This window comes from Misgurnus anguillicaudatus, chromosome 18 (assembly GCF_027580225.2).
Source record: "Misgurnus anguillicaudatus chromosome 18, ASM2758022v2, whole genome shotgun sequence".
NCBI lineage: Eukaryota > Metazoa > Chordata > Actinopteri > Cypriniformes > Cobitidae > Misgurnus > Misgurnus anguillicaudatus.
Window position 1 is genome coordinate 28,930,078 of NC_073354.2, and position 22,927 is coordinate 28,953,004.

At 41.3% G+C, this 22,927-nt stretch overlaps 1 protein-coding gene across 4 annotated transcripts in view; it reads left to right on the top strand.

Moving 5' to 3' along the window:
• The window catches only part of aig1 (androgen-induced 1 (H. sapiens)), a 72,654-nt gene that overhangs the window by 12,725 nt on the left and 37,002 nt on the right, over positions 1–22,927 (top strand). Inside the window, exons 3-4 of one of the 4 annotated variants that reach the window (XM_055186416.2) lie at positions 14,773–14,833; positions 15,018–17,122. In XM_055186416.2, the coding sequence (XP_055042391.1) occupies positions 14,773–14,833; positions 15,018–15,076 (120 nt within the window). In that variant the 3' untranslated portion in view covers positions 15,077–17,122. Of the gene's footprint in view, positions 1–14,731; positions 14,834–15,017; positions 17,123–22,927 lie in introns of those variants that run through there. The other 3 variants (XM_055186417.2, XR_008639240.2, XM_055186413.2) reach the window with 3 other exon arrangements.

Here is a 22,927-nt window from a genome sequence, read left to right on the forward strand (position 1 = left end):
TGTATACTGCCAATTCAGCACTCCAGTCATTGGCTGGCAGTGACTTACAGTGCGGTTGGCTTGAAGTGTGTGAACCTACAGTAAACTCTGAGCCATCAAGTTCCATTGTTAATGTGTGGGAACGAATAAAATAGTACTGTAATGCAACATGAATGCGATACTTTGTCTAGAGTTACCCTTCCCCTCCCACTCATGTCAATGACATTAAGATCTGAAACCACAGGAAACAGAGGCGACTATTCAAAACTTGTTTCGAGCAATCATTCAGTAGATCCAAAAACCGGAGGGTTGTGTAAAGAGCACATCGGTAGAGGTTGCAGAAGGTAAAACACTGCACGCTGCAGAATGCCTGACAAATGCTGTCGTATTCTGCAAGCCAAGCATAAAGGCAACCATGCAGTTGAATGTTCTTTATGTTTTTTAGAGTAATAGTAAACTACAAAAATTTATAGAATAACACGAATATATAGAAATTATTTTTTGCCCAAAAAATCTAAACTATGTTACATTTTAGCATCTTCAAAGTAGTTACCCGTTGCCTAGTATTTGCACAAAAAATCTTTTGGCATTTTACCAACCAAATTCTTCAGATCTATCCTTCCCTATTATGCTTTTTAAACAGTATTAAAGGAGTTCCCATCCAGGGGTCTCCAACATTTTTGTGGGCAAGGGCTACACAATGGATAAAATAATCTGAAGGGCTACTTTTTGATATAGTCTACTCAAAGCTTTTTTGTTTTACGTGTTGTTGATTTTACGTGTTGATATGTTTTAGTATTGTTTAAAATGTTAACATATGTAAACAAAGCAAAGCTATAAAAAATATGTAAGAAATAAATATTACAATTGAGACTATTAATAGAATCTGCTTTGGCGGGCACCTCAAAGACTCTGTGCAGGCTACCTGGTGCCCGCGGGCACCACATTGGAGACCCCTGCATTAGGCTCTTATTGGCTTTTTACTTCATTATTTGGTCCAAGTCATTCATTTTATAAACAATTTATATTTGGGTGGTTCTCACGAAAACTTGGTTTTAAAAATGTCAAGCATGAAAATGTAAAAATTGCTTAAATTTACTTTTTTTCCCACCAGACATTGAAAAACAAAGTCTGGAATAAATGGGAACATTAATTTAAAAACTTTTACTTATCATTTAACACTTTTTGTAACATAATTTAAAAAATGAGTCCTAAATAATCTCATTACCGCAACAGTCAGAAAACATCAACACTGACATATTTTCAAAATGACATGACAAACCTGAAAGAACATAATTTGGAGATTCTGCACATGCATTTAAAATCAAAGTATTATGCTTCTATTAATTACATTAACATTTAATAAGCATCTGTTGCGGTAATGATAATCAAAATGTCGTGTAAGCATTCTGACAAGACAATATTTCAAATTAACTGTAAAAAAATGATCTTACCTGGTAGCCATCTTGAAGTAACTGGTCCACGTGCTTGGTCACTCAAAATCAAACTTTATTAAAATTCTGTATGTGTGCTTAAACTGTTCTCAAAAAGTATTGCGGAGGATGAGAACATTAGGCATGGACACATCATTTTCCTGATTTTTCTTCATTATTATTAAACATGAATATTCAGTAAATATTTTTTCTGTCATCTAAAGTAGTCTAGCAGAACATCCATTTATTTTATTTTTCTTAATATTTTTGTGTTAATTTTATTAAATTACAACATAACGCATGTTCAAACACAGCCGGACACATTGCGGTAATGAGAATTTCACACATTGTGCAAGGTAGAACACAGTATTGTGTTAATTCTGATGTTTTTTCATGTTACTATATTACACATTTTAAAGCTAAAATCATTAGTGCCGTGGTGTTTCTCAATGGTTTCGTGAGAATCACCCATATGTGACCCTGGACCACAAAACCAAGTAGCACAGGAAAATTTGAAGAAATAGCCAACAATACATTAAATTATATATATATATATATATATATATTAATGTCAAAAATCATTAGAATATTAAGTAAAGAATATATTTTGTAAATATATAAAGATATATTTATCATTAGTAATATGTGTTGCTAAGGACTTTTCTCAATATTTAGATGTTTTGGCACCCTCAGATTCTAGACTTTCAAATAGACGGTATCACATACGTTGTATTAGTTTAATCTCAATGTTAAGTCCCAAGTCTGTGCTACTATAGTAATTATTAAATTATATTATATATTATATAATTTCTTTTAACCAGCTGGCAAACTTGGTGTGATTTATAGTGGATGATAGCAGCTACCCACAAGTTCAAACAGATGTCCTAACACAGTTGTACAGTTTTCAGTTGTACAGTAGGTCTGACAACCAGAAAAGTAGGTTTCGACTTATTCATCACAGACATAAACAGACAGTAGGTGCCTTTAGGTCTGTATTTAGACCATCAAAACACTGAATCATCTGATACCTTAAAGGCACAATAGGGAAGCTGACGAAAGAGTCATGAGCCTGCAGGTCGGGTCAGACAGCATCTGTATTCTCTCAGCACATAGTGCTATATCTAGATGCATTCACACATGTTGCTTTGCATAAGGGGACTATAGACACCATCAAACATTATCTTAAAAGGACAGTCAATTTGCGTTGCAAATACCAAGCTCAAATACCATCTGCATTGGTGTCATGGCGTTACCCCCATAACCAGCTGTGTTACAGTACAAGTTCGCTTTCTCCGAAGTGTAAAAGGAAACTGGGTTTTGTGTGTGTATGAGTGTGTCCATCAGATAATTGAATGGAAAATATTTAAATAGTGGTCGCAAATGTCTCGCTTTGTCTCCGGCTCGCTAAAGATTTTTTAATAATGCATGCCGCAATGTTAGCGGGAAGTTTAAGATGTCAAAGAACAGTGTCGAAGTGACCTAAACGTTAAGCGGAAAGAAAATCGACTCTGCTCATTTTATTTTAATGAAAGAGACACGGGCAATCCCCGTATCATTGCCGAGTATCACAGATAACAGAAGCCTGCTCTCAATAGACTAAACAGAGCGATTGTTACGGATGACACAAGTCAGAAATCCCAGAGCAGAGGGTATTTTAATGATGTACAATATCAGTGGGTATGTGTAGAAAATAAACAAACAACAATGTCTTCATGTAAAAGTGTGTGTGTGTATGTGTAAATGCAAAAGTCACAAAGTGGGAAACACTGAAGGACATCCACTTGAAATACTCTTGACGAAATCCTCGTAGGGCACAGAGAAGGAATCCTGGTGGGAGAGAGAGAGAGAGGCGGTCAGATCTTCAGCAGAGTCCGTGCTGGACAGCGCACTGCAGCGGTCCGAGGAAAGCGCAGAATTACGCGCCCGAAAGCGCACTGCGGCTGGACAGCGCAAGGTGTATAGCAGCGCTCGGAGAAACCACAGACTAAGAGTCCTTAGCTGGATGATAGTAGATATTCCAATCGGGAACAACTGATGGCAGGACAGGGAAATCTAAGAGGCAAGGCAGCAGAGAGCTCGGTGAGTAATACAATACGGGAAACAGATAACAAACTCGACATGACTGGAACTAGACTAGCTAGCGGGCAGGCACATACAAAGACGAACTTGCAAAGAACAAAGGAAACGGGAATTTAAATCAAACCGGATTGGACAATAATGAGAATCAGGTGCGGGTCGCAGGTGAGAGAAGTCAGAGGTAATGAGAACACCAGGTGGAAGACGCGCACGTGTGGAGCTGTCAAAACAAAAACACAACACATAGTGAAACAAAGACAAAGCAGCCAATAAGACCGAAATCATAACAGGACTCCCCCCCCACGACCGCCACCGGGCGGTCCATGAGGAGGCTCACCCCGTCGCCGGCGGAGATCCTCTATCAGCCCAGGGTCCAGAATGTCCCGGGCCGGTACCCAACACCTCTCCTCCGGACCATATCCTTCCCAGTCTACGAGATATTGAAATCCCCTACCCCGGCGACGCACATCCAGTAAAGATTTAACTGAATACACAGGGGCACCATCTATAAGCTGAGGGGTGGGAGGGGTGGGGGCAGAGGGAACAGGATTAAGGTGGGAAAAGTACACAGGCTTCAGTTTAGACACATGAAAAACTGGGTGAACCCGACCGAGTGCTGGGGGCAATCTGAGCCTGACCGTCACGGGATTAATAACCTTAATAATGCTGTATGGCCCAAGGAATCGTGGAGCCAGCTTGCGAGAAGGCTCACGGAGAGGTAAATCCTTGGACGAAAGCCATACTTTCTGCCCACAGATAAAACGGGGCGCGGTTCTACGGTGACGATCGGCCGTGGCTTTGGTTCGTCTGGAAACCTGACGTAATGTAAATCTAGCTTTTCTCCAGGTGCGTTTGCAACGACGGACAAAAGCAAGAGCAGACGGAACCACCGCATCAGGTTCTTGTGACGGGAATAAAGGGGGCTGAAACCCCATGGACGCCTCAAATGGGGACATGTTAAGGGAAGAAACAGGGAGAGAATTATGGGCGTATTCAACCCAGGGTAACTGTTGGCACCAGGAGCTCGGATATTGTGATGTCAGACAGCGGAGAGCTCTACCTAAATCTTGGTTAGCCCGTTCACATTGCCCGTTGGTCTGAGGATGATACCCTGAAGACAAGCTAGCTGTGGAGCCTATTTGTCTACAAAATTCCTGCCAGAAACGAGAAATAAACTGAGGACCCCTATCTGAAACAACGTCTGTGGGCAGACCATGTAAGCGAAAGACGTGTTCGATCATTACCTGGGCAGTTTCCTTGGCAGTGGGTAATTTGGGCAAAGGGACAAAATGAACCGCCTTGGAGAAGCGGTCCACAATGGTCAAAACAACAGTGTTTCCCTTAGAACTAGGCAAATTGGTTACAAAATCAATGGCGATATGTGACCAAGGACGAGAGGGGATGGGTAACGGTTTAAGCAGACCAATAGGGGCTTGATGAGAGGCCTTATTGCGGGCACAAACCTGACAGGCTAACACAAACTGTCTGACATCGGGACCCATAGAGGGCCACCAAAAACGCTGACGTACGGTAGCCAACGTTCTCCGAACCCCCGGATGGCAAACAAACTTGGACTCGTGACCCCACCGGATGACCTCGGAGCGAAGCGCATTCGGTACCCACAATCGACCCGCTGGGCACCCCTCTGGCACTTCCCCCTCCCGGCCGGCCCGTCTCACCCGTTGTTCTATTCCCCAGCGCAGGGCACCCACCACCCGCCCCTCAGGGAGGATGGTTTCGTCCCCATCAGAACCGGGATTTTCGAACAAACGGGAGAGAGCGTCGGGCTTGGTATTCTTAGAACCGGGCCGGTACGAGAGGGTGAAGTTAAATCTGTCAAAGAAGAGTGCCCAACGAGCCTGACGAGAAGATAACCTCCTGGCTGAACGGATGTATTCGAGATTCTTATGATCCGTCCAGACCAGGAAGGGCTCCGAGGTCCCCTCCAACCAGTGACGCCACTCACCCAAAGCTAGTCTGACCGCCAGCAGCTCCCGATTACCTATGTCATAATTTCGCTCTGCTGGGTTTAACCGATGGGAGAAAAAGGCACAGGGATGCACCTTGCCATCCTTAGCAGACCGCTGAGACAAAACGGCGCCTACCCCGACATCCGAAGCATCCACCTCCACAATAAATTGAGCAGCCGGATCTGGAATAGAGAGAACAGGAGCAGAGATAAACCGGGACTTTAAATTATCAAAGGCCTCCTGAGCACTAGAATTCCAGACAAACCTCTCCTTAGTGGAAGTGAGAGCAGTAAGAGGCTGAGCAACCTGACCATAATTTCTGATAAATCGCCGGTAAAAATTGGCGAAGCCCAGAAATCTTAATAAATCCTTACGGGACTCGGGGACTGGCCATTCGGCAACCGCTTTGATCTTGGCTGGGTCGGGACGGATCTCACCTGGGGCAACAACAAAACCCAAGAACGAAACTGACTTACGATGGAATTCGCACTTCTCCGCCTTAACAAACAACTTATTCTCTAACAACCGGCGTAAGACTCGGCGGACATGCTGAGTGTGTTCCTGCATAGAGGGGGAAAAGATGAGAATATCATCTATGTACACAAAGACAAATTTGTTAATCATGTCTCTCAGCACATCATTCACCAGAGTTTGGAAGACTGAGGGAGCGTTACAAAGCCCGAAAGGCAGAACGCAGTACTCAAAGTGTCCAGTAGGGGTATTAAATGCTGTCTTCCACTCATCTCCCTCTCTTATACGCACCAGATGATAGGCATTGCGTAGATCTAGTTTAGTAAAGACCTGCGCTCCCTGCAAAAGCTCAAACGCAGTAGACATTAAAGGAAGGGGGTACCTATTCTTAACAGTAATGTCATTTAATCCCCTATAATCAATACAAGGACGCAGGGAGCCGTCCTTCTTTTCAACAAAGAAAAACCCCGCCCCTGCGGGCGAGGTGGAGGGACGGATGAGACCGGCACGCAGAGCATCATTAATATACTGGTCCATAGCCTCTCTCTCAGGACTCGACAAAGAATAAAGTCTACCTTTAGGCGGAGAAGTGCCGGGGAGGAGATCAATAGCGCAATCATATGGCCGGTGAGGAGGAAGGGAGGTGGCCCGGGCTTTACTAAACACCTGAGCGATATCCGCATACTCCGCCGGGACCCCGGTCAAATCGACTGCCGGAACCTGAGGAAGAGAAAGAACAGAACCAGAAACAGCAGAACCAAGACATGACACATGACAAGACTGAGACCAAGACAAGATAACACTATGCTGCCAATCAACATGAGGGTTGTGTTGCACTAACCATCCATGCCCTAAAACAATAGGAGATAGAGATGCATGAAGGATATGCAACACAATCTCCTCACGATGATTACCAGACACAGAGAGACTCACAGGAGAAGTGCAGTGTGTAATCCGCGCCATCTGCTGCCCCTTAAGGGACCAGACATCCAAAGGGGATTGGAGAGGGACAACCGGGATACCCCAGGCGCGAACCAGCGCTTCATCAATGAAGTTGCCCTCCGCGCCAGAATCGAGAAGGGCAGTGGACGGGTGATCACGCCCAGCGAAGGACACAATGACGGGGAGTTGGGTACTGGAAACAGGGGAGAGTTTTGAAGAAGTGCCCACCAGGACTCCCGTACTCACTGATGGGCAGCGGCTTTTAACGGGCAGACCCTTGCAAAGTGCCCGGGCTTTCCGCAATACAAGCACAGGGCCTTCTGTATACGCCTCTCTCTCTCTCTCTGTGACAGGCGCAAACGCCCCAGCTGCATGGGTTCAGGCTCGACTGCTGGCAGAGGTGAAGGGGAAGTAATGGTTTCCTCCGTAAACACTCGCTGACGAATGGAGCGTCGCTGATCACGAAGCAATCTCCTGGCCTCGATCCGGAGAGCGAGATCTATGATGGCATCAAGTAAAGGAGGAAGGTCTTGAAGAGCGATCTCGTCCTGAAGATCATCGGATAACCCCTCAACAAACTGGGCTCGGAGGGCCGCCTCATTCCAGTGACAGGCAGCCGCTAAGGTCTTAAACTCTATGGCATACTCTGTAACAGTGAGTCTGCCCTGAACTAAATGTGCCAGACGAGCTGCTGCGGCGTCCCCACGCACCGACCGGTCGAAAAGTTTCTCCATCTCCTCCCTAAACTCGTTAAAAGACCGACAGCAAGGATCATTGGCATCCCACACGGCCGTAGCCCACTCGCGCGCCTTGCCAACCAGAAGGGTAATCACATACGCAACCCGGGTGCGTTCCGAGGCATAGCGGCGGGGCTGGAGGGCAAAAACTAGAGAGCATTGTGAAAGGAAAGCCCGGCAGGAGGCGGGATCGCCATTATATGGAGGTGGAGGGGTAACGTGAGGTTCCGTCTGCAACGGCTGACTGAGCTGGGTGGCATCATGACTGACCTGATCAAGCCGAGCGGAAAGGTCATTCAAACGGGCAGACAAACCCTCAACCTCTTGAGAAGTGGTGGTGAGGCGAGTCGAGTGTTGTCCTAGCCATGAACCCTGCTGGGCGAGCGCCGCCCGGAGGGCATCAACCTCCGCGGGATCCATTGTGGCAAGTTCGTCCTGTTACGGATGACACAAGTCAGAAATCCCAGAGCAGAGGGTATTTTAATGATGTACAATATCAGTGGGTATGTGTAGAAAATAAACAAACAACAATGTCTTCATGTAAAAGTGTGTGTGTGTATGTGTAAATGCAAAAGTCACAAAGTGGGAAACACTGAAGGACATCCACTTGAAATACTCTTGACGAAATCCTCGTAGGGCACAGAGAAGGAATCCTGGTGGGAGAGAGAGAGAGAGGCGGTCAGATCTTCAGCAGAGTCCGTGCTGGACAGCGCACTGCAGCGGTCCGAGGAAAGCGCAGAATTACGCGCCCGAAAGCGCACTGCGGCTGGACAGCGCAAGGTGTATAGCAGCGCTCGGAGAAACCACAGACTAAGAGTCCTTAGCTGGATGATAGTAGATATTCCAATCGGGAACAACTGATGGCAGGACAGGGAAATCTAAGAGGCAAGGCAGCAGAGAGCTCGGTGAGTAATACAATACGGGAAACAGATAACAAACTCGACAAGACTGGAACTAGACTAGCTAGCGGGCAGGCACATACAAAGACGAACTTGCAAAGAACAAAGGAAACGAGGGGAATTTAAATCAAACCGGATTGGACAATAATGAGAATCAGGTGCGGGTCGCAGGTGAGAGAAGTCAGAGGTAATGAGAACACCAGGTGGAAGACGCGCACGTGTGGAGCTGTCAAAACAAAAACACAACACATAGTGAAACAAAGACAAAGCAGCCAATAAGACCGAAATCATAACAGCGATGGGTAATAAATAATAAATAAATAATTCAAAGTTATAAGTAATAATTCATTCTGAACGGTGTAAATAGCTCGGTGTAAATAAGCGGTGATGACAGACACAGGACGCTTTCTTGTTGGCGTGTAAGAAAAGTAGCAGCCAGACAGCCGGGATGTGAACACAAAATTGATGCTTGACTTGGCCCTGGCCTTCGGTCTAAGAGCTGGTTATGAAGCTCAATTTACAGCCATCACAATGACCATCGTGTGTGTTGACGGTAATATTGGAAAACAAGCTGTAATGTGTTTAAGTGATATGCATCCTTTGTTAGCCGTAGGTCACCAACTGGCACCTTTTACTGATATAGAGGGGTCTAAAACTATAAGATCACTATTTAAAATGCTTTTATTATTTAACATTTTTAAAGGTGCATTGTGTAACTTTTAGAAGAATCTTTTCAGAGAAATGCAATATAATATACTATATTATTAGTGGTGTATAAAGACCTTACAAAAAGTGAACTGTATTGTTTTTATTACCTCAGAATGAGACGTTTTTTATTAACATACAACGCTTTAGGGGTGTAACGATTAACCGTGCAAATGCGCGTTTTCTCAATGAATGAATTTGAATGAATTACGCTGAAATCCAGGCACATCCAAATGCCAGGGGGCGCTCCCGTGCAGAAACTCCCTTTGTACCAGAAGCAGCATTACGAATGCTAATCCAGGAAATGTCTACAGAAATATTTATATCGCTGTTCTTCAAATTGTTTTAGGTATTTTCATGATAATAAATAATATTTTAAATTATTTTGTTTAACGAGTGTTGCTTTTTTAAATGCACGTTATAAACGACTCCGACTCATAATTATTTTAGATTGATAATGACTTCCTACTGACCAAATGCCGTAGTACACGCACAAGCTGTGCATGAAACAAAGAATCGCAGCCTTGCAGAATCAATTTCAGACAGGCATTTTTATGGGACACACGGTTGAATCGTAACATCCCTACAACGCTTACATCGTCCCTTTACATCGTTTTGCGTCACCATGTTTTGTTAGACAATGACACGTTTGCCCTGTGGCGACTATCGTAGCTTCTCTATACGCTATACGTGCGTAGGGGTTGTTTACAATTTACAATCTACATACTGCATGGTCCTTTAACTCTTTCACCGCCAGCACCAGCGTTTTTCATGATTTTCACAAAAGTTAATGCCTTCCAGAAAATGTTCTTCTTCAAATATATAAACATACAATATTCCAAATGAAAGAATAGACCCTCTGCTTTCAAACAAAAAAAAAAACGTTTCATCCTACCTTCAGCAGTTCTTTTGTAATCAGCTTTTGAATATGGGTAGGTTTCTGCAAAAACACCACATTTTGAGCACAAAGCAGAGATAATTCCATTTTTGTGACGGACTTTTCATAGAGATCCCATTCAGAGCGATCTTTAAAACAGACACGGACATGCAGCAGCTTGCCATAGGGCAATACTTCCGGTTTTAAAAAGTTGCACCTAGTGGATAATAGCGGTATTGCGGAAAGACGGAAATACTCGTCGTTGGCGGGGAAGCGTTTTCTCTTGATTGACGAGATATCTCGTCAATGGCGGGGAAAGAGTTAAAGGGACACTCCACTTTTTTTGAAAATATGCTCATTTTCCAGCTCCCCTAGAACATTTGATTTTTACCATTTTGGAATCCATTCAGCTGATCTGGGGGTCTGGCGGTACCACTTTTAGCATAGCTTAGCATAATTCATTAAATCTGATTAGACCATTAGCATTACGCTAAAAAATAACCAAAGATAATAATCAAGGACTTTGCTGCTGTAACATGGCTGCAGGAGGTGCAATGATATTACGCAGCAGCCGAAAATAGTCCCCTTAGTATCTTTAAATAGCAGAGGACTATTTTCTGGCACTTCGTAATATCATTGCGCCTCCTGCAGCCATTTTACAGCAGCAAAGTCCTTGATTATTATGCCAGAATGAGAGTATAGTTCCTAGCCATATCTGCCTAGAAAATCGCAACTTTTAATTTTCCGTCTGTCTCACTACACGATGTAACTACAGAAGAGTCAAGTTTTAAATAGGAAAAATATCGAAACTCTTTGGTTATTTTTTAGCGTAATGCTAATGGTCTAATTAGACTCAATGGATTATGCTAAGCTATGCTAAAAGTGGTAGCGCCAGACCCGGATATTGGCTGAATGAATTCCAAAATGGTAAAAATCAAATGTTTAACTCTAGGGGAGCTGGAAAATGAGTATATTTTTTTTTAAAAGTGGTATCCCTTTAATGTCTATACTACAATTTTGTATTAATTTTACATTTTGTTAGTAACATATTTGGTTCTCGCATTTGCATTTATGTTTACTCTAGTGATGCACCGATGTATCGGCCGCCGATATTTATCGGCCGATATTTGATGAATTTGAAACCATCGGCATATCGGTAATAGCACAAGAAAGGCCGATACCGATTGTTTTTTAATTAACCACATAAAGGCAATGAGTTGCATGTCTGTTGTTCAATTAAAATGATTTAATGTTCTGGTGTGCACTATACTATAAATGTCTTGGACAATAAAAGAAACAGACTGCACTTTAGTGGGGGAAAAGAAGTCCAACTTTTTTTGAAGTTGCAATAGCACTGGCATTATTTATGCTTATTAAAGAAATCCATTATATGTAAAAAAGGAGTTAATGATTTTAATAAAAGAAATGCAGAATAGCAAAAACCACCTTTGAAGGTTGTCATGTTGTCTTATTATATTTGTTTTAGCTTAATTTGTGCCTCTCTTATTATGTTGGTCAGTTGAATGTTAATTAGATCCAATCCATGTTCAGTAAAAATAATTTGATGCAGAAATAAACAAGCTAATAGACCAACTGTATAGTATTGTATACAAGTGTTTAAATCGGTATCGGCATCGGCCCTAAAAAATCCTATCGGTGCATCCCATTTGACAGACTCTTTTATCCAAAGCGACTTACAGTGCATTAAGCTACACATTTGCAGGTGCATTTATAAATTCCCCCTGTTAGTGCATTTATTGGCTGGATAATATATAGGTTTTGCTTTGCATATGATGTGGTATATCCAAAGTAGTACCCAGTGAGAGTATGGAACTGTCAAAACCCAATAAACCACATGTATGACAGAGAAGCTCTCTATGCTTTCAAGATGAAGTTCACAGTTTATTTAGAATATTCTGTACAAGCACAATAGTTCTCTTTTACAAGATTCATCCTCAGTCCCGCCCGTTTATTTGGGCACTGCAAAAATCCTGTAAACCAAAATCCTTCAAAATAATTGAAGACGCCCAATCTAAACAAGAAACTGTCACGCCTATATATGACAGTTTACTGCAAATAGGTTTGAGCAGTTCAGAATTATGGCAGCGGACATTTCTTGCTTTGAAACTTCTTCAAATGCTCTTTTTTTTACAAAGTGTGTGATGTCCTTAACGCTGTCCTTACTACACAAGACATCTGTAGCTTCGAGTACAAACTGGATGAAAGAAATAAGAACTCAGCTCTCAGGGATTAATTACAGTATGCTGATAGAAAAATATGAGCTGTTCTCATTGATGGTGTTAATGTTCCTCGTGGTTTTTGCACAGAGATTGTGTCCTTTAGATGGGGGGGATCAAAGAGGATATTAGACAAGTTCAAGTTTTCGGCATAATGAGACAGGCCGCCATGTGGCAGTCTGTCGGAAAACCTGCAGGGAATCTCAGGCAAGGATTTAAAATCTGGAAGTGAGAGGTCTTAAAATGTTGTGTTTATGTAAGGATGCAATGTAGTCGCAATTCATATTATAATTAAGATGACACCATCATATGACCATTAGGGCTGTGCCGATAGACGATACAATTGCCTATCGACGATAGTCAGATATATGGCCTTCATGAAAATAGTTGGCATGTTCTCCATTATAGTTTTAAATTATTATTATAATCATCATAGTTTCACATTAACATGCGCATTGCGTGCTTTTCCTCGCATGAGAGGGCTTTTGGGCATCTCTTTGCCGGGAGAGCTTGCATGTAATGTGCACGGCACAGACTCTTGCTCGCACCGTGAACTTGTAATGTGCACGAATCAGACTTTTCCTCGCACATAAGCTTGTACGCATGGCTGTGAGTGTGTTGTTCCCGCTTCCCGGCACACAGGAAATTTGAGCGCCTGGGCATCAGTGAAGCACTCGGATTAATGTCATCAGGTTTAAGAAGGTTGCGGTCATGACAGTGTTGCCAGCAACCCTTAAAGCAACACCAAATAGTTTTTTTACCTTAAATTAACGTTTCCGAAAAAGTTTCAGTCGTTAATCCACTCAAAACAGGGTGAACGGCACTTTCACATTCGCTTTGCAGCCCTCTTTTGGCAAAAACCGCACTTAAGTTTCCAACCGTCGGGTCGCGGCCCTGTAGTTTGAGTGAAAACTACAAATACTTGCTTTACGGCAGTGGAGAATCCTGTAGGCTGTGGGTGGAGCATACTCGGCAGGTACATATAAAAGAAAGATACCATTACCTATAGCATTCATGTAGCTTTTCAGTTGTCATCATGGCGGAGACTGCAAAGAAAAGGAAGGGTTTCATTTCGGAGGATGCGAAGAAAAGTAGGGTAAATTATTTACGACTAGGGATCGACCGATATGGATTTTTCAGTGCCAATGCCGATAGCGATTTTTGTTTCATCAGCCTTAGCCGATGACCGATACAGGCTGCCGATTTTCTTGAGCCGATATTTGGAGGCGATACTGCTTTTGCTCACTCAATTTAAATAATAAAAATGACACAATGATGATGCCAAATGTTACAAGTCTCAATTTAAAAAAGTAACATTTATTGAACTTAAAAAAAAAAATATATATATATAGGACTAGTCGAATCCCTGTCTGGGAAACCGCTCCATAGAGATGAGAAATAAAATCCCGCTTTGTCCAGCTATGATCAGCTGTTATGCCAAGCTTTTGATGTTGTCATGGAAAAGTTGGTTGTTTTTAGTCACATGATCTGCAATTGCTTGCGGCTTCCAGCGCTCTGTCTGTAACTAATATCAGAATATATCGGCGAACACGGCAGCCACGTATCGGCCGATGCCGATACACATAAAACTCGCAAATATCGGCCCGATATATCGGTCTATAACTATTTACGACAGTGGTAATGGACAATTCCGCTTCCAACCTGTAGGTGGAGCAAAGAGTAAAAACTCTTTTGTGTTGCTTTAAAGAAAAACACGACCATTTTTCAATATTTCACTATGTTCTTACCTCAACTTAGACAAATTAATACATACCTATCTTTTTTCAATGCGTGCACTTTTAATCTTTGTACAGCCCCTCGTGAATGTGTTAGCATTTAGCCTAGCCCCATTCATTCCTATGGCTCCAAACAAAAGTTTTATTTTGTGACACCATACTTACTCGTGTATCTGTAACAGTCTCTAAATAGGGAAAACATGGAAGTGTTTTGTGGCTTCTAAATTCATCCCTGTTTGGAGCAATAGGAATGAATGGGGCCAGCCCAAATGCCAACACATTCACGAAGCACTGTACAAAGATTAAAAGTGCAAGCATTGAAAAAAGATAGGTATTCATTTGTCTAAGTTGAAGTAAGAACATAGTGAAATATTGAAAAACGGTGGTGGTTTCCTTTAAAGTAAATCAGATTATTTTTTTCTTCACCAATTTGTTGTCATGAATTAGTAAAATATGAACAAATAAATAAATGAATGAACTATTGCCCCGCCCCCCGATACTATTGTGTATTGGCGGTCTCACGGGCTGACGATAGGATGACCTCACTATAGGGGAAATATTGCCTAATGACCATATAGACTTTGAAAATTATTTTAGCCTTTATCAGATCATAAATCATATAATTTAAATGTTAAATGTAACTAAAATAAAATATTTTTTTGTTTGTAGTTTGTGGTGACAATGTTCTGGTCTCTGTACCTGTATGACAGAGATCTGGTTTACCCAAGACTTCTGGACAACTTTATACCTCAGTGGCTAAATCATGGCATGGTGAGTGTAAATTTTATTTTTCTACCTAAAAATAACAAGACTGTACAATATGTATTGTTGAATTATAAATATCATTATTAAAGAACATTGATTTTTGACAAGATACACATGTCTAGAGATTATCAGGAAGGAACAAACAAGCACACTTTGTTTTTTTCATCCTCTTGGGCCATATTGACGTCAGATGTGAAAATAGATGGTGTGTCCAATTGTCAATTTCAATCTGGTGGAACAAAGCTCTGAGATCAGGTTGCATCAGGTATTGTTTTTTATGACAGGTGGATTGATGACTTGTAACCATTTGGAATGTTCAGTGTTTAATTCCAGTATCAAATTACAAACCCCACAGACACCATTTTCTAATAGTTTCGGTGTTTGCATCAGTGAGCGTGACCATTTATGCATTATGGACCCAAAATTCACTTTCAACATTATGATGTGTTTCATAGATAGTTTATTGCTAAAGAAAATGTCTTTCCAACTTGTATGACTTGATGTGACCATGAGCAAAAAGTTTGGGGAGCTGGAGGCTTGTGATACTGTATATTGAAACACAATGCAGAATGAGACTGTTATTGTAAATGTGTTTGGGTGTCTGTGTCGTCGCTAACCACAGGATTTATTTACTTGACATGGGTATAGCCCAGGGCCAATGTAAAGATACTGTATATAACTGTTGCTAAGCAAACAGTTATTATTTAACGTGAATGTAACCTTTGAGCCTAATCAAAAATTGTGTCTATCTGTAATGCTAAAAGTGGAATTGTGAAAGCACATGCAATTTGATAAAAGACCGCGTTGTTTTTAGACCTTTGAACATTTGTTATTAATGCAAGATACATTATCTTGCATTATATGGACGGGAGCGGGTCTCCAAAAAATCTACCCCTGCAGGACTCTGTGGCCGAATACCAAAACACAATTGTAGCCAATCAGCAGTAAGGGGCGTGTCTACTAACCACCATCGTTGCCTGGGTTGCGTGTTTGAGGGGCGGGTCTATCAACAGAAGGCCCAGAGTCTATTGGGGTAGGGACGTGTTTGTTTAGGTGATTTTAAATGCCAACATTGGCTTTCAGAGATCATGGACCCGTCTTTAATAAAATAAAATAAAAATAATCCAAGTTAATATAACAACCAAACTATCGGTATCGGCCAATATCAGTCTGAATAATCGGCTATCGGTGGAAAAACGTAATTTCAGTGCATCTCTTCTCTTATAATAATTATAATCAACATTTATATTTCTGCAAACCTTTGATGCTTTAAAACGCTGCCTTCATTGGCAGGTCACTAGATTTTGGAGCAGTCAGAACATTTGTGACCCAGTCTGTGAAATCCCAGCTAAAGTAATTTTTGGTGATTTACTGTTTTCTACATAAATGACATAATAATGTAAAGAAATTATGTGGAAAAAAATATCTTTGATATTGACTGAATAAAGTCTTATCAAAGATTGAAATCAATGTGAAATCAATAAGAGAAACCAAACTTTGATGCTCCTATCTCATAATTTAATTATGAGACTTTAGCCTGAATTTCACAAATAGGGCGACATATTACTACATTATGTATATTACTACATAAGTATATGAAAACTTTGTGGCAAAAAAATGAGCAAATACTTGCTCCCAACAGCATGCGTGTTGTTTTGGTCAATTTGATCTCAATTTAGTTGACAATACCAAATTTTTCTCATAGAGGATGTTTTTCTCCAGCTAGCAGAAATACAAAGTCCTTGTGATTTGAGTACATTTGGTTGCTAAGGGTTGGCCCACGGGAGAGGAGAACCTTACAGCTGAGAACAATTTGAGATATGCAAAACGTTCCAGATTATCCCGTCTGCTATGCGACGGCTGAAGGACGGTTACTCCGTTGTAAATATTTTGAAGCATTCCATGGTACCACAATTGTTTGTTTACCCACTCTTCCATAGTAACTGTCTTCTGTTCACAGGCCGCTTTGACAAAGAAACTGTGACTAAGTCTGACAAACAAGGAAGTACAATCAGTCAAGAGTCTTATATCTCAAGTGTGTTTTCTCTAAGCTGAGCATTTATCAGTCAGGCCATCACGGCAGCCCAGAAAAAATGTATCGCTCAGATGTTGCTCTTTCGTAGCTCACGATGGAGTTCTCAGTTGTGTTTATTCAAGTACCAACTTAGTCTAAAGTTGCTTAGGAAAAATAAAAATTAAAACATGGGACAATTGTTTAAATACATGGAGTATGGAGCTGCAAAATGAATCTAGATAGTAATGATATAATGAGGACTTGTGTATATTTGATGAGAAATGTTTCAGTTCATATTAAAATCAATAATAACGATCTCTTCTGAAACATCAGGGCTCCAGACTAACTTTTTTCACTAGGAGCACAGTGGCCCCCAACTGAAAATCTTAGGGGCGCAACCAGAAAATGTAGGGGCACATACCGTAAATCAACATGCTAACCAAATATTCACATTTCTACTAAGTAATACACTGTATTACTAATAAATACTTTGATGATAGATGTAGAAAGTACAATGTGCTGTTTTAAATTCAGTGTCACATCACAAAAAAAAGGGTCAAATTTACTGGTCGCACATGTGCTACTGGATGTACAATTCAGTGGCACACTCTCAAATTTTGGTGGCAAAATGACACAATTTAGTGCAGTCTGGAATAGGGCTTTTAAAAACGTGGTCGATTCAGAATCGATTCTCAAAGAGCAGAATCGATTTTTCCCCCCATATTTTTTCTGCAAACATTGAACGTAAGATTAACATTAATCAAATTACTAGTCTTCTTCACTAGATGCCACCCTCTTTTTTGCCTTGCGCAATGTTACCAAGGAGCGAGAGGTGAGCCTGTCATTCTTTCATTTAGTCCTTAAAATGGCGTTTTTGGGTGCTTCATCGGTGTTGATGTCACCTTCACATAAAAAGTCAGAGGTATGGAGGCATTTTAGATTTCGCTAGCAAGACGACGAAGATAGTGTTGTGGCTTTTAATTTCTTTTTTATTAATTACCCACTTGTAAACTTATGTTCACTGTTCTTTTTTATCAATATAGTATTTGTATTAAATCTATATTCATTGAGTTGAATTGAGAATTGAATATAAAAACCGACCAGAGATCGGAATCAAAAATTTAATCGAGAATCGAATCGATTTGATAGCTTGTGAATCGAAATTGAATCGATCTGCAACATCTGAATCGATACCCAGCCCTAGTCTGGAACCCTGAACACTAACTGTGCGTTCACACCAGACATGGTAGAGGTGGCAAAAACGTGCTATTTGCGCGTAGTTGGACGCTTAAACATTTTTATGCTACGTACACACCAAACGCGGGGCATCGCGTTGCTCGCTCTAGGTTACTTGTGGGATTTAACTTCATGTCATGCAAATTTTTCGCTCGAGTTGAATATTTTCAACTTGTGCAAAGATGCGTTTAAGGCGAATTGCACGTGTTTTCACGGCAAACGCGACGCCTATATCGCATCATTCGCATCACCTCACGCGAGGAAGCGTCTGATCGCGTCTTTGCATTGACTTTGTATGTAATGTACTCGCGCAAATCGTTGAACTCGCATCTGGTGTGAACCCACAGTTAGCTTACTACTTCATTCGCGCATAAAAGCCGTGTGTGAAATTCTAGTCATGCGAGACATTCACACAGAAATTTGCGTCATGATGGGAGGGGCTTCTGTGACTTCGCTCCTTCCTGTAATCATGTCACTACAAGAGCAAGCTCCTGATTGTTAACGTGACGCTATTTTCCACCAAAGTTCAAATTTTTTAATTCGCATCATTTGCGCGTCAAATGCGTCACGCTAAATGCCTTATTCGCCCCGCGAGACATCCAGATGCATATATAAACACGTCTTTACATTGACTTAACATTGAAATCATTCGCACCAGACGCTCTATTTGCGTTTGGTGTGAACGCAGCATAATAAAGACATTTGTAAGATTTTTGGGTCTTTGGGACTTATCTGACATGCAGGAAACGTTTCCATTTGCACTCTATTCAATCTCATTGTTAAGTTGAAATAATTGAGATATTAACTGAGGTTTCTCTTTCGTACAGTATAAGGCATTTATCCTTTTTTGCTAAAACAATGCAAGCAGATGTTTTTTCCTGAAAAAGAAAATAGGGCAAAGCATCTCTTTTAAAGTCATTTAATTTGAACGCACAAGACAGACTTCCATATTTGCTACTGTATTGCTTTAAGGCAAATAACTACAAAGAAACCTGAAACTTTTTAGGGACTTTCTAAATTTATGTAGACACATGCAAATATTTGTGAATATTAATCACATCACTAGAGCTATTTGAAAACGTTGTCTGTACAGTACTAGTGCCGGCAGGATGTCACATGAAAAGAGAGTTGTTCATGTCAGCGAATAGACAGATTTCAAAGCCGCTGATGTATATTTGGCAAGCCTATCAAGAAGACTTAATATGGCAATAACAATCAGAGCAAGCCACTTCAGAAGCACTTAAAAAGGCCTGTACTAGACTTTCACGGCATCGTTGTGAGGCAGTTTACCTGCGTCAAAGTATCTGTGACAATAATCCCATCTCCAATGTGCAATTACTGTGGAGAGAGGCCTGTCAGAGGAGCCGTGTGGTACTCAGATGCTGATGCCAGCAGACTCCTGCTGTGCAGGCTTCACGTTCAAAGCATCTCGCTTGAAATGTGTACCACAAATAAACATCTTACACATCCTTAGAGAGCCCTTTTCAAAAGACCGGGCTTGAAACAACTGCTGCACAACTCAATATGCCTGTACATAAAAAAGCTGGAGAGGCAGAACTTCAAACTTTTCAAGTTGAAGGTATATTCTGGACTGGATTGATGAATTGCTTGAGCAAGCTCGGCCTAAGCTTTTAGCGTTAACTTTCCTCATATTTAATTCAGCAGCTTTGGTAGATTTGAAAGATACAGGTCATTGTGCACAGGGGCTTTTATGTAAACAACCCCAAGTTCTCCATCGGCCTTTATTCAGGCTACTAATTGTTCGGAGAAAACAAACATGATACATAGCAATTGCCTTTTCAAGACATGACCTTGGAAGTAGAGGTCTTCATGGGTCCACTTAAATCAAGGTCCGACCCATGACCAGAGCGGCTTCGGGTCTAAAAGTTTCACGTGTGCCTCAGACACAGGTTGAGGACACTATAAACGGTGCTAAAGTGGTTCTTGTCCCGTAATCATAGAGGAATCATTTTAAGTGCCATATAGCACCGATGAAGTACCTGTGTAGCACTTGTGTAGAGCCATATGTGGTGCTATATGACCCCCTTATGGTTCTTCATAGGTGCTTCATATGTGCTATATAGCAGTAAAAATGGTTCCTATATGAATACGGGCCAAGAACCACTTTTAGTGCTATTTAGCACCATTTGTTTTAGAGGATTAGCAGCATCGGGTCTCGAGTAATTTAAAATGAATGCGTTTTTGCTGAATATACCAGAGAAGACCAGAACTATCTCGCGTGTGTGCATCAAGTACTTTTCCAACCCCTCGTCTGTTTGGCAAGCACCCTTGCGACATTGTGTGGCTGGCAGTAGGGTAATTTTTTATGAGACAGACCTGTCAATCAATTTTAAATGCCCATTTTAGCGGTTACCTTGGTGTCATCATCAGATAATTCAATTCAATTTATACCAAAGGAAAAGAAATGGAGCAGCGGGCAAAGTTAGTTGCTAGGCTGCAGGATTTTTTCATTTTTGGGGGGTGTGCGGGGCTGCAGACTGCACACACATTGGTGCCGTTTACATTTGGGTCCAGTCAGGTTAAAAAAATTGCCACTTACTCAGACTCGGTTTGTCTAATTTTCTAGGGTTTGTCTAGGGTCTTTCTTTAACTCTTTCCCCGCCAGTGTTTTTTTTTTAAAAAAGTTGCAATTTTCATGATTTTACAAAAGTTTAATGCCTTCCAAAAAATTTTCTTCTTTAAATATATAAACATACAATATATCAAATGAAAGAACAGACCCGCTGCTTTCAAACAAAAAATACTGCTATTATCCACCTTCCGCAACTTATACAACCTGGAAGTGACGCCTCACGTGAAGGAGAAAGAACTCTGTGTATGTTTTAATGATCGCACTGCATCTAATCTTATTCAAAAGTCCTTCACAAAAATGGAATTATCTCTGCTTTTTGCTCAAAATTTGGTGTTTTTAAGGAAACCTACCCATATTTGAGAGGTGATAAAAAGTGAACTAATGAAGGTAGGATGAATTTTTTTTAAAGAGGAATTTAAAAAAATTAAAAAGGATTTTTTTCATATTTAAAGAGGAACATTTTCTGGAAGGCAACTTTTTTAAAAAACGCTGGCGGGGAAAGAGTTAATTGACGAGATAACTCGTCAATGGCGGGGAAAGAGTTAAATAAATGATTTATGCACGTCGGGTTCGGGTAAAAAGTGATTAGGTTCATTTCGGGTCGGGTACATTTCTTTGGACCCAAGAAGACCTCTACTTGGAGGCATTATATTATTATACAGTATATCATATCAATATTATTGATTATACGAATCATAAGTTAGTGGCATCAATATTTATCGGTCAACATCCTGAGGCTGGTTCACATACCAAACATTTTAAAGCTGCGGATAATGGATTTCCAAAGTTTGGAAAAGTGATCAATTTTACCCAAAAATGGTCCCTAGCTTCCACTGGGCCGGTACCCTTTTAAAAAGTACAACTTTGCACCTAAAGTGTTTATATTAGTACTTGGGAGGTACATATTGGTACCAAATGAATACATATCTGTACTAGAGGTCTTCTCGGGTCCAAAGAAATGTACCCGACCCTAAATGACCCGAATCACTTCATACCCGAACCCGACGTGCATAAATAAAAATTTTTTAAAGAAAGACCCGACCCGAGACAAACCCGAGAAAATTAGACCCGAGTCCGACCCGAACTAGTGAAAATTAGTTTTTAACCCGACTGGAATGAATGTAAACGGCACTGACGTGTGTGCATTCTGCAGACCCACGCGCAGCAGTCAGACAGAAAGAAACTCCGGTGGCCTTGCAACCAATTTGGCGAGCTGCTCCATTCGTTTTACTTTGTTATCTGACGACGACACCAACATAACCGCTAAAATGTACATTTATAATTGACTGACATGTTTGTCTCAACGAAAATGAACCTTCCGACAACCACACAATGTCGCAAGCGCTCTTGGCAAACAGATGAGAGGTTTGAAAAGGACATTGACGCACACAGGCGAGAGAGTTCGGGTCTTCTCGGGTCCGTTCAGAAAAAACACATTCACTTTTAAAATACCCGAGACCGATGCCGCTATTATTGTACCCGACCCGTGTCCTAGGCACATGTGAAACTTTTAGACCCCAACCCGATCGGGTCTCGGGTCGGACCTCGGGTTTTCGGATCTAAGTGGACCCGTGAAGACCTCTAATCTGTACCTAAATGGTACATATTAAGACCTTTTTAAAGGGTACCGCTCGAGTGACAGCTAGGGGCAATTTTTTGACCATTCTTTCACCAATTATCTCATCATGTACTGTATCACATATACAGTAGGAAACTAAGCTTGTTTGCTTATAGTATTAAAATCATTCAGATATTGCAAACTATTGCAATCGATAATTTCAATATATGCCTCCCTAGACTTTAGCATACTTTGCTCCAACAGACGCACCCCGTTTAACCGGGAACTCCAACACGAGCAATTCCAGTTCTAACAGAAATCCAGTTATGATTTACAATAACCGATATAGCTTCCTTTGGCCTGTTAAGCATAATTCACACTGGGAGCAACTAAGCTTTCAAGGCCCTATTTTAAATTGTCTCTCGATCTGTTTGTGGCATTCTCTAAAATTCCTTCAGCTGGATTTGTGGGATGTTGTTTAGAGTAGAAAATAGCTTTGCCCACAGACCAATTTGGAGTGTGTTCTCCTTAGAAAATTGTCTCTAACCGGGCGCTCCCGCTGCGAGTACCAGTATGTTTAGACTGTCGGGATAAGCGTTTCGCCACTTACAGTAACAAGAACGTATCCGAGTAAATATGTGACTAAAATTGATCGATGTCGCCGTCCATAGCTGCGTTAAAGTGATCCTGGCTTTTGAG